Below are 12,460 nucleotides of genomic sequence, written 5' to 3' on the forward strand. Positions count from 1 at the left end.
ATTACATATGTGTAAGTGGCAAAAGTATGTGAACCTTTGCTTCAGTATCTGGTGGGACCCCCTTGTGCAGCAATAACTGCAACTAAACATTTCTGGTAACTGTTGATCAGTCCTGCACACCAGCTTGGAGGAATTTTAGCCCATTCCTCCGTACAGAACAGCTTCAACTCTGGGATGTTGTGGGTTTCCTCACATGAACTGCTCGCTTCAGGTCCTTCCACAACATTTCCATTGGATTAAGGTCAGGACTTTGACTTGGCCATTCCAAAACATTAACTTTATTCTTCTTTAGCCATTCTTTGGTAGAACGACTTGTGTGCTTAGGGTCATTGTCTTGCTGCATGACTCACCTTCTCTTGAGATTCAGTTCATGGACATATGTCCTGACATTTTCCTTTGGAATTCGCTGGTATAATTCAGAATTCATTGTTTCATCAATGATGGCAAGCTGTCCTGGCCCAGATGCAGCAAAACAGGTCTAAACCATGATACTACCACCACCATGTTTCACAGATGGGATAAGGCTCTTATGCTGGAATGCAGTGTTTTCCTTTCTCCAAACATAACGTTTCTTATTTAAAGCAAAAAGTTCTATTTTGGTCTCATCCGTCCACAAAACATTTTTCCAATAGCCTTCTGGCTTGTCCACGTGATGTTTAGCAAACTGCAGACGAGCAGCAATGATCTTTTTGGAGAGCAGTGGCTTTCTCCTTGCAACCCTGCCATGAACACCATTGTTGTTCAGTGTTCTCCTGATGGTGGACTCATAAACATGAACATTAGCCAATGTGAGAGAGGCCTTCAGTTGCTTAGAAGTTACCCTGGGGTGCTTTGTGACCTAGCCGACTATTACATGCCTTGCTCTTGGAGTGATCTTTGTTGGTCCACCACTCCTGGGGAGGGTAACAATGGTCTTGAATTTCCTCCATTTGTACACAATCTGTATGACTGTGGTTTGGTGGAGTCCATACTCTTTAGAGATGGTTTTGTAACCTTTTCCAGCCTGATGAGCATCAACAACACTTTTTCTGAGGTCCTCAGAAATCTCCTTTGTTCGTGCCATGATACACTTCCACAAACATGTGTTGTGAAGATCAGACTTTGATAGATTCCTGTTCTTTAAATAAAACAGGGTGCCCACTCACACCTGATTGTCATCCCATTGATTGAAAACACCTGACTCTAATTTCACCTTCAAATTGACTGCTAATCCTAGAGGTTCACATACTTTTGCCACTCACAGATATGCAATATTGGATCATTTTCCTCAATAAATAAATGACCAAGTATAATATTTTTGTCTCATTTGTTTAACTGGGTTCTCTTTATCTACTTTTAGGACTTGTGTGAAAATCTGATGATGTTTTAGGTCATATTTATGCAGAAATAGAGAAAATTCTAAAGGGTTCACTAACTTTCAAGCACCACTGTATGGTCAATTTAGTGTCACCAGTTAACCTAACCTGCATGTCTTTGGACTGTGGGGGAACCCGGAGGAAACCCACGTGGACACGGGGAGAACATGCAAACTCTGCACAGAAAGGCCCTCACCAGCCACAGGGCTCAAACCAGACCTTCTTGCTGTGAGGCGACAGCGCTAACCACTACACCACTGTGCCGCCCCAGAAAGAGAGATATGCAACCAAATATTTAAATTATATTGGCTGGCTTTGAGTGGTCTATCATAGAAATTCCATTCAGCTAGCATGACACTGAACAAGTTGAAGAAGAGTTCAATATCATGCGAGCTGAATGAATATCTGATAGACCACAGAACAAGCCAGCCAATATTATTATCATTATTATTATTATTATTATTATACATTCACACTCTTTTCATATCAGCATTCTCGAAGGCCAGTGCTAGCTTACCCACAACTTGGTGCTGTTCGCACAGCAGTCCAGTTACCTTCCGGCCAGTGTAGCAGTACCATTGGCGAAGGCCAACGCCAGCTTACCCGTGACTCAATGCTGTTAGCGCGGCAGTCCAGTTATCTTCCAGCTGGTGTAACAGTCTTGTTTGCGAAGGCCAACACTAGCTTACCCACAATTCAGTGCTGTTATTATGGCAGTCCAGTTACCTTCCAGCTGGTGTAGTGTTAGCAAAGGCCAATGCTAGCACAGTCAAGCTGAATATTATATTGTTATTATTATTTTCCCTGTCTAATTTACTTAGTTACTTTTAAACCCGACGTTGACAGCTACACACAACGGCACTACCTGGCAGCCAAAATTCTCTCAAAATCTTCCGTTTTTAATGAAGCAAACCTGGTAGCCATGTTTATTTACAAATTGTCACTGTCGCTCACAAGCGCAGAAGTTTTACATCTCTGACGTGTGATGTCGTGTTGTCCTGATAACATGCAATATCATAAGAATATTGCATGCTCATTCTCCATTGGGTAGAGCAGCGTAATACAAGGAGGATACGCGATATGATAACAATACTGCATGCTATCAAACCAAACGAATGAAACCCGCCAGAAGGGAATCGAACACGTTTTTATTCCATCGAAAAAGTGTCCTGTATGTATAATAATGTGTTATTTACTTTACGACTATCTGTTTCAATACTTTGGCTCACCTGAAAACCGGGTGGTTTGCCATCAAAGGTGTCACGTTCTAAGTTGTTTAACACATTGCGATGTAAACATCAGGAAATTAAAGCTGAAATTCCGATCGATAGGTTGAGATCTCTCTCTTTTAACCTCAAACACAATGTCTTCAGTGTATCGCAAAAGCAAACGAATCGGCCTTGCTGTTCCAATACCTTTGGAGGGGACTGTATTAGTGTTACGTATAGTACTGTATCTGGGCAGTGTATGAGAAATTCACAGAGGTGGACAGTAACGAAGTACATTTACTTGAGTACTGTACTTAAGTACACTTTTTGAGTATCTGTACTTTACTTGAGTATTATTTTTTTGGAAACTTATGACTTTAACTTCACTACATTTGAAAGGCAAATATTGTACTTTTCACTCCACTACATTTCTATCAAGGTCCTCATTACTATGAAGCGGCTTTGAAAGTGGATGTTTTTTTCTTTTCTTTTCTAAAACGTGATTGTTTTTTTGCAGGTGACACTGAGACAGACTATCAGTAATCACTAGGGTCACATAACATCCATAGACTGGATAAAATCAAGTTCAGTAATTTCTCAGCAGTGTTATTTGAACTTGATCAGTTGATGGCAGAATGGAAAGAAGCGGTTCTTCTGGAGAATACACGCACCCATGGCCCATGAATCCATGTTTCAGTTTTCCGAAAGGATTAAAGATTCGTTTCGTTTTAAATGTTTGCTTTGTTTGCCGAAAACAAACCACATCACGGCCTACAAAAACTCGCCGTCCAACCTGCAGAAGCATATTGAGGTATATAAACGTTTTATTCCAGAAGAAAGCTTGCAATGAAGTTGTCTGTGCTTTTAGAGCTAGCGATAACGTTGCAGTAGCTATGCAGTCTGGTTAGTCAAATGACTTTCTATGGATTTGCCACCAAGTTGCCATCGCCTTGTCCACGGCTAACGTTAACACATAGCTAGTTAACTTGGACACTGTTAGTTAGCATGTAAAAACGGAGTTATGCTAATATGAATAACGTTAACTTATCTGAAGTCCTTTCAGAAATATGTTTCAGCATAATCTTGCCAAATAAATAGAATGTAGAAATCTTTCTTTTCTAGTAGCGTTAGCTACCCAGTATGATTTCGAGTTTGAAAAGAGTTTGCTAGCATGTCAGCTGGCGCTTCACTGACTAACTAGCTTAACGTTAAACCACCATGATGGCACAGCATGCGTTCATTTTGTGAATTCACATTTCTGTCCTTGATAGTGGCATTAGGTTTTGTAAGCACTGTGGCAATAATACAACGATGCATTGACAGAAAATGTACTTTTAATACTTAAGTATTTTTAAAAGCAAGTACTTCAGTACTTTAACTTAAGTAAAAAATTGACTGGACAACTTTCACTTGTATCAAAGTAACATTTGACCAGTGGGATCTGTACTTTGACTTAAGTAATGAAGTTGGGTACTTTGTCCACCTCTGGAAATTCATGGTTAGTGGAAAGGGAGTAGCTAAAGGCTTAGTTGATATTCTTAGGTCAGTAACCAGACTTGTTCTTGAAAACCCATGCAGACTAAAGAGAAACAAACTGCCTGGAAAGAACAGAGAGAATACAAAGAGTTTATTGGAACCAGTCCACACCTGTGCACATAGTGAACATTCAAATATCACAAGAATGAACACACACCCTTAACAAACAGCAAACACAAACTGTCATCTGGATCTTGGATTTTGTCTGTATTAGCTCCGAGCAGAGCCGAGTAAGCTATTTAATCTGCTAAAAGACAGATTATTGCAAAAGAGGCAGTGTGTGAGGTTATTTTGGGCATCTGGAATTAAGGGCAGGGAAGTCTTGTTTGTTTGTTTGTTTGTTTGTTTGTTTGTTTGTTTGTTTGTTTGTTGAGCTTAGCTTTAAAGTTGGACAAACTGGAATAATAGCTTGCTGTTAGGTCATTTTTAGTTTTACAAGATTACGCCTGTACCAGTACGTTTAATTATTCAATATGGACAACATGTTTATTAATAAAACAATGAATGAAGATTTTCAGTCATCAGACAGGCAGTCGTGAGTTATAGTGAACTGGAGATTCTTCTTTTTTTTTTTCTTCAGAAGATTGTATGAAATAATCATTGCACACAATGTAGGCAATGGATGGAGCAATGTATTGGAAGATCAGAGGCCAGAAATCCTCTTAAGCACATTGGCAGAAACTGTCCTTGGCCATTGCAGTACTAAGACGAAAGAAACCCAGCTAAGCTGATCGAACGTTCTTAGGCCTCTTAGCATTAAAGTCTCCACTCAGATGCCATGATAAGAACTGCTTTCTTGTGGCTATGCCCACTGACCATATAAATTAACAGAGCTCCATTAGCTCTCATGGACAGATGAAGCATCTGATTGAGATTATTTTTGGCTAACACACTTCACTATCGCTGATAAAGTATTGGAACGGCTCTTATTTAGGTGACAGAAGTTGAACTGAGGAAAACAGTGAGAGGAATGAGATGAGGGTGCATTAAAACAGTCAGGGATCATTAATCTGCTGGTGCATTTTCACCTTTCACCTCTTCTGTGTTAGGATCAATGAGCCGATCCATGCCGTAGTCCATGGCACTGTGACTTCCAGGCTGTGAAGAAAGCGAGAGCCACATAATACAGTTAGGTCCATAAATATTTGGACAGAGGCAACATTTTTCTAATTTTGGTTCTGTACATTACCACAATGAATTGTGAACAAAACAATTCAGATGCAGTTGAAGTTCAGACTTTCAGCTTTAATTCAGTGGGTTGAACAAAATGATTGCATAAAAATGTGAGGAACTAAAGCATTCATTTCCCCACTGCATCTATTTTATTATTTTAATTTTTACACTATGCACCCACTCCTCCATTGAATCTTATTTATTATTTTTAACCTTTTGTGTGTTTCTTTACATTGTCTTGTGGAAGCGTGAGTGTTGTGCGTACGTGTGTACTATTACTGCAAAACAATTGCCCAAGCTGGGACAAATAAAAGCTACTTGACTTGACTTGACTTGATTTTTTAAACACAATCCCTTCATTTCAGGGGCTCAAAAGTAATTGGACAAATTAAATAATTGTAAATAAAATGTTAATTTCTAATACTTGGTTGAAAACCCTTTGTTGGCAATGACTGCCTGAAGTCTTGAACTCATGGACATCACCAGACGCTGTGTTTCCTCCTTTTTAATGCTCTGCCAGGCCTTTACTGCAGCGGTTTTCAGTTGCTGTTTGTTTGTGGGCCTTTCTGTCTGAAGTTTAGTCTTTAACAAGTGAAATACATGCTCAATTGGGTTGAGATCAGGTGACTGACTTGGCCATTCAAGAATATTCCACTTCTTTGCTTTAATAAACTCCTGGGTTGCTTTGGCTTTATGTTTTGAGTCACTGTCCATCTGTATTATGAAATGCCGACCAATCAGTTTGGCTGCATTTGGCTGGGTTTGAGCACACAGTATGTCTCTGAATACCTCAGAATTCATCCGGCTGCTTCTGTCCTGTGTCACATCATCAATAAACACTGGTGACCCAGTGCCACTGGCAGCCATGCATGCCCAAGCCATCACACTGCCTCCGCCGTGTTTTACAGATGATGTGATATGCTTTGGATCATGAGCTGTACCACGGCTTCGCCATACTTTTTTCTTTCCATCATTCTGGTCGAGGTTGATCTTGGTTTCATCTGTCCAAAGAATGTTCTTCCAGAACTGTGTTGGCTTTTTTAGATGTTTTTTAGCAAAGTCCAATCTAGCCTTTTTATTCTTGAGGCTTATGAGTGGCTTGCACCATGCAGTGAACCCTCTGTATTTACTTTCATGCAGTCTTCTCTTTATGGTAGATTTGGATATTGATATGCCTACCTCCTGGAGAGTGTTGTTCACTTGGTTGGCTGTTGTGAAGGGGTTTCTCTTCACCATGGAAATTATTCTGCGATCATCCACCACTGTTGTCTTCTGTGAGCGTCCAGGTCTTTTTGCATTGATGAGTTCACCAGTGCTTTCTTTCTTTCTCAGGATGTACCAAACTGTAGATTTTGCCACTCCTAATATTGTAGCAATTTCTCGGATGGGTTTTTTCTGTTTTCGCAGCTTAAGAATGGCTTGTTTCACCTGCATGGAGAGCTCCTTTGGCCGCATGTTTTCTTCACAGCAAAATCTTCCAAATGCAAGCACCACACCTCAAATCAACTCCAGGCCTTTTATCTGCTTAATTGAGAATGACATAACGAAGGAATTGCCCACACCTGCCCATGAAATAGCCTTTGAGTCAATTGTCCAATTACTTTTGGTCCCTTTAAAAACAGGGTGGCACATGTTAAGGAGCTGAAACTCCTAAACCCTTCATCCAATTTTAATGTGGATACCCTCAAATGAAAGCTGAAAGTCTGGACTTTATGTCCATGTCCATTATATAACTATAACTTGAATATGTTTCAGTAAACAGGTAAAAAAAACAAAATTTGTGTCAGTGTCCAAATATATATGGACCTAACTGTATTAACTCCTACGTAGTAAACTAAGTATACGCTTTGCATATTTTATAGTTGAGAAGTGAAACGGACTTCATTGGGATGGTCATGAAGCTACACGATATAGCCGGTAATATTTTAGTCGGAAGAAGATCAATGTAGTTTGCAAAATTATTTACAAATAGAAAACATAAATGTTGTGGCAGCACAAGCATTCACTCCCATTGGTATGAAACCCTTAAATTCGTTCTCGTGCAACCAGTTGCCATCAGTAGTCACATAACTAGTTGAACAGAGTCGACGTGTGCGAATAAAGTGTCACATGGTCGCAATATAAATACACCTGTTACCAGAAGGCCCCAAAGTTTGCTAGAGAACAAACAACCTCATGAAGGACAATGTGCAACTGAAACGAATCCTGGATAAACTTATCCAGGACAGGAGGCGCCGTGGTTCAGTCGACTAAGGCGCCATACCATAAATCCGGGGACCTGGGTTCGATTCCGACCCGAGGTCATTTCCCGATCCCTCCCTATGTCTCTCTCCCGCTCATTTCCTGTTTCTACACTGTCCTATCCAATAAAGGTGAAAAAAGCCCAAAAAAAATCTTTAAAAAAAAACTTATCCAGGACAAAAGGAACAATTACCATAAAAATTAACATAATACATTTGATATTGAAAATATACACCTCTGTTTATAATTCACAGACCCTACTTTGAGAACTAGGGGTTTATACTATATACATAATGACTGTATTTGGGGTATTCTTTTGGAGGGTGACTAAAATTCTATACAGTCGATAAAAATAAGTGGCCTTAAGTGATACACAAAAAGGTACTCACTGGAGGCCTGTGTACTATCCAGTAGGCCCTTTCCTGACAATCAAATACAACCCGGTCTGATTTGCTCCTCACTTTTCCAGCGCTGCGGAAAGTAAACAGACTTATAAGCAAACCATTACTGGGAATCTAAGTACTTGATTGCTTCTTCATAAGGTTTAGGTTTGTTAAGTGAAGTACAATGCATGTAAAATTTGTGAATTTCTACACCGCTGACAAGAATTTCACATCGCCTTGAATGTAATGGAGGTAGAGAAAATGCTGAAATTAAAAGACTGATGTTGGTAATCTGATCCCAAACATTTTATCAAAGCAATGCATGAATTAAAAAAAAAGCCTTTTTTTGGAGTTTGCCCAACAGCATGTGGCAGACTCCCCAAACACATGGAAGAAGATTCTCTGGTCAAACGAGACTAAAATTGATCTTTTTGGCCATCATGGGAAACGCCATGCGTGGTGCAAACCCAACGCCCTGAGAAGACCATTCGTACAGTGAAGCATGGTGGTGGCAGCATTATGCTGTGGGGATATTTTTCATCTGCAGGGACAGGAAAGCTGGTCAGGACTGAAGGAAAAATGGATGGCACTAAATACAGGGCAACTCTGGAGGAAAACCTGTAATTGAGTCAGCCGCAGGTTTGAGACTGGGACGAAGGTTCGTGTTCCAGCAGGACAATGACCCTAAACATACTGCTAAAGCTACACTGGAATGGTTGAAAGGGAAGCATTTAAATGTCTTGGAAAGGCCTAGTCAAAGCCCAGACCTCAATCCAATTGAGAATCTGTGGCATAACTTGAAGATTGTTGTACACCAAAGCAACCCATCTAACTCGAAGGAGTTGGAGCAGTTTTGCCTTGAGGAATGGGCAAAAATCCCAGTGGCTAGATGTGTTAAGCTAATAGAGACACACTCCAAGAGACTTGCAGCTGTAATCGCAGCAAAAGGTGGCTCGACAAAGTATTGCCTTGGGGGGGACCTACTGTATGCACACTCCAGATTTCTGTTGTTTTTTTTTTCATCTTAATTGTTGTTTGTGTCATAATAAAACAACAATTTGCACCTTTAAAGTGGTAGGAATGTTGTGTAAATTAAATGGTGCTAACTTCCCAAAAATCCATTTTAATTCCAGGTTGTAATGCGACAAAACAGGATAAAAACCAAAGGGGATGAATACTTTTGCAAGACATTGTACATGTAAGATAGAACACTTCAGTTTAGTATAATACAAACATTTCATATGTTTTGACTGTATTCTCTGGGACATGAAACTTTTATGAATGTCAGAGTGAAAACTGACCTGTATTGCTCTTTGGCTTGCATCACAATAAAATCCCATTTGTGGTTGAGCCATTTGTGAAGATGGTTGTAGTTCTCCTGTTCAGTGCATTAACAAGCTGCTGTTATTGCTTTTCTCAGAAAACAGGATATTGTGTGACGCTATAGATGCTTTGTGTAGAGCAGAACCTGTTCATAGTTATCAAGTGTCCCCTTCTTTCGAATGTTTCTCTTCGCCAGATAAATCGCTTTTGGGAAAACAACACACGGGGTTAAACAATATACAAACTCTCTCGTATATTCGGTTCATTTCTATCATTCCATCTACCGTCTCCTCTTCTATGCAATGGGATGAACAAAAAGTTTGCTTGATTATGGCACAACGTATGGTACAACTACATACAATGCAAACAGCACCATGGCATAGGATAACACACACACACACACACACACACACACACACACAATCACTTTTCGTAAAACTAGTGCATCAGTGGAATACACACAGTACAGTACCAATAAACACAGTACACACTGAATAGCAGCTGCACCAGGACAGAACAATTCTACAGTTATTGGTTTTGTCTGTTTGTAGGTAGATCTAAGTTGGTAGAGTTCACCCAAACAGGAAATGCATATAATGTAATCCATAAGTCAATTAAGATACAGTGTTTTGCAAAAGTATTCATCCCCCTTTGTGTTTGTCCTGTTTTATCGCATTTTACAAGCTGGAATTAAAATGGATTTTTGGAGGGTTAGCACCATTTGATTTCCACAACATGCCTACCACTTTCAAGGTGAAAATTGTTGTTTTATTGTGACACAAGCAATAATTAAGATGAAAAAACAGAAATCTGGACTGTGCATGTGTATTCTTCCCCCCAAAGTCAATACTTTGTTGAGCCACCTTTTGCTGTAATTACAGCTGCAAGTCTCTTGCAGTATGTTTCTATTAGCTTAACGCATCTAGCCACTGGGATTTTTGCCCATTTCTCAAGGCAAAACTGCTTCAACTCCTTCAAGTTAGATGGGTTGCGTTGGTGTACAGCAATCTTCAAGTTATGCCACAGATTCTCAACTGGATTGAGGTCTGGGCTTTGGCTAGGCCATTCCAAGACATTTAAATGTTTCCCTATAAACCACTTCAGTGTGGCTTTAGCAGTATGTTTAGGGTCATTGTCCTGCTGGGACGTGAACCTTCATCCCAGTCTGAAACCTCTGGCTGACTCAAACAGGTTTTCCTCCAGAATTGCCCGATATTTAGTGCCATCCATCTTTCCTTCAATCCTGACCAGCTTTCCTGTCCCTGCAGATGAAAAATATCCCCACAGCATGATGCTGCCACCACCATGCTTCACTGTACGAATGGTGTTCTCAGGGTGTTTGGGTTTGTGACGCCCATGGCATTTCACATGATGGCCAAAAAGATCAATTTTAGTCTCATCTGACCAGAGAATCTTCTTCCATGTGTTTGGGAAGTCTGCCACATGTTGTTGGGGGGAAACTCCAAACATGTTTTCTTATTTTTTTTCTTTAAGCAATGGCTTTTTTCCAGCCACCCTTCCATAAAGCCCCACTCTATGGAGTGTACAGCTTAAAGTGGTCCTATGGACAGATACTCCCATCTCTGCTGTGGATCTTTGCAGCCCCTTTTGTGTTATCTTTGGTGTCTTTGTTGCTTCTCTGATTAATACCCTCCTTGCCTGATCTGTGAGTTTTGGTGGGCGGCCTTCTCTTGTCAGGTTTGTAGTGGTGCCATATTGTTTCCATTTTGCTATAATGGATTTAATGGTGCTCCGTGGGATATTCAAAGTTTGGGATATTTTTTATAACCCGACCCTGATCTATACTTCTCCACAACTTTGTCTCTGACCTGTTTGGAGGCTCCTTGGTTTTCATGTTGCTTGCTTAGTCGTGTTGCAGAGTCAGAGTCCTTCCAGAACAGGTTGATTTATACAGACATCATGTGACAGATCACGTGACACTTTGATTGCACACAGGTGGATCTTAATCAAGTAATTAAGTGATTTATGAAGTGAATTGTTTGGACCAGCTCTTATTGAGGGGTTTCATACGAAAGGGGGTGAATACCTCTGCACACTCCAGATTTCTGTTTTTTCATCTTAATTATTGTGGGGTGAATCCTTCTGCAAGACACTGTATGGCGTGTTAAGGGCTGCATAGGAAATTCTATCAGTACCATAACACAAGAAGTTAAATGTACCATAATCAGTGTCTTCTGCCTTCCATTTCTGCACAGGCCAAAAGTATGGTGTCTGATAAGAGTGTAAACATTTATAATGATCATTTGATTTATACCAGAGTTCACAAAGAGACAGAGACAATCTAGCTGTCTGTATTAAAAGATTCCCTGTAAATCTGTAACATACAAATACAGAACATATCATATAGACGTTCATATCAAATCAGTCTGGGTAAGTGCACTACTATGAGCTGAATGCGAATAAAAATGTTTGAATCCCTTTGACATGCGAGCAAAAACATGGACTAACAAATAAGAGGTTTCCTCATTAGCATTACCCAAGTATTGCACAATATTCCTAATTGGGAAAACTGGACTTCCAGACAGATATTTTTCCAGGCCTGATAAAGATAAAGCACACTACACCACATCACTGGGACTAAAGTTCTGTATTTAAGGCAATACAAATACTAAAGGAAAACTCTGGGATTTTTTTTTTAACCTGGGCTCCATTTTTCTATCTTTTTGGGTCCAAAATTTTAGGGATAAAAATGATTGAAATAAACCCAGCATTGAGTTAGGACGCTATACTCGGCCACTGCAAAACAGCTATACGATATAATCCTATCACACAACCATCTGCGTCAAAGTAACCATTTATTTTTGCCACGGACAGGCTCGTAATGTTATCACGAGTGTCTAACAACATGGAAAGGATCCCTACAGTGATACGCTTGTGTCTATTAACCTCAATAACTGTAAAGAGAGTGTAGAAAACGCCTGTTTCTTCACTCACTGGTTGACCTTGCTTTTCTTCTGGTCTCTGACGCAGCAGCTCATTCAGTGCCTGTGGTCAGTTATCGCACGGGGGCTGTTTTATGATCTTTACGAAAGGAGAAGTCATGCAAAATTTGTGAAGAAGCCTATTTCCAAAGTAATACCTGAATATTTAGCTGATTACTACAATATAAATGAGTGTCTGACACCATGAAAAGGATCCCTTCTGGAAATATCAGAAAACAGCCTCTGTGTGATAATCATCATTTCGAAACTTTATTCATCACCAGTGGCGGCTGGTAGTC

General features: G+C 40.0%; 1 protein-coding gene across 2 annotated transcripts in view; it reads right to left on the reverse strand.

The window, feature by feature from the left end:
- rgs9a (regulator of G protein signaling 9a) overlaps positions 1-12,460 on the reverse strand; it is a 38,763-nt gene that overhangs the window by 13,633 nt on the left and 12,670 nt on the right. For both annotated transcript variants that reach the window (XM_060901319.1, XM_060901320.1), the window contains 5 exons: positions 11,400-11,451; positions 9,365-9,423; positions 9,198-9,274; positions 7,903-7,984; positions 5,135-5,197 (listed from right to left, as the gene is read on the reverse strand). In XM_060901319.1, the coding sequence (XP_060757302.1) occupies positions 5,135-5,197; positions 7,903-7,984; positions 9,198-9,274; positions 9,365-9,423; positions 11,400-11,451 (333 nt within the window). The remainder of the gene's footprint in view (positions 1-5,134; positions 5,198-7,902; positions 7,985-9,197; positions 9,275-9,364; positions 9,424-11,399; positions 11,452-12,460) is intronic.

This window comes from Neoarius graeffei, chromosome 20 (assembly GCF_027579695.1).
Source record: "Neoarius graeffei isolate fNeoGra1 chromosome 20, fNeoGra1.pri, whole genome shotgun sequence".
In the NCBI taxonomy this organism is placed as follows: domain Eukaryota; kingdom Metazoa; phylum Chordata; class Actinopteri; order Siluriformes; family Ariidae; genus Neoarius; species Neoarius graeffei.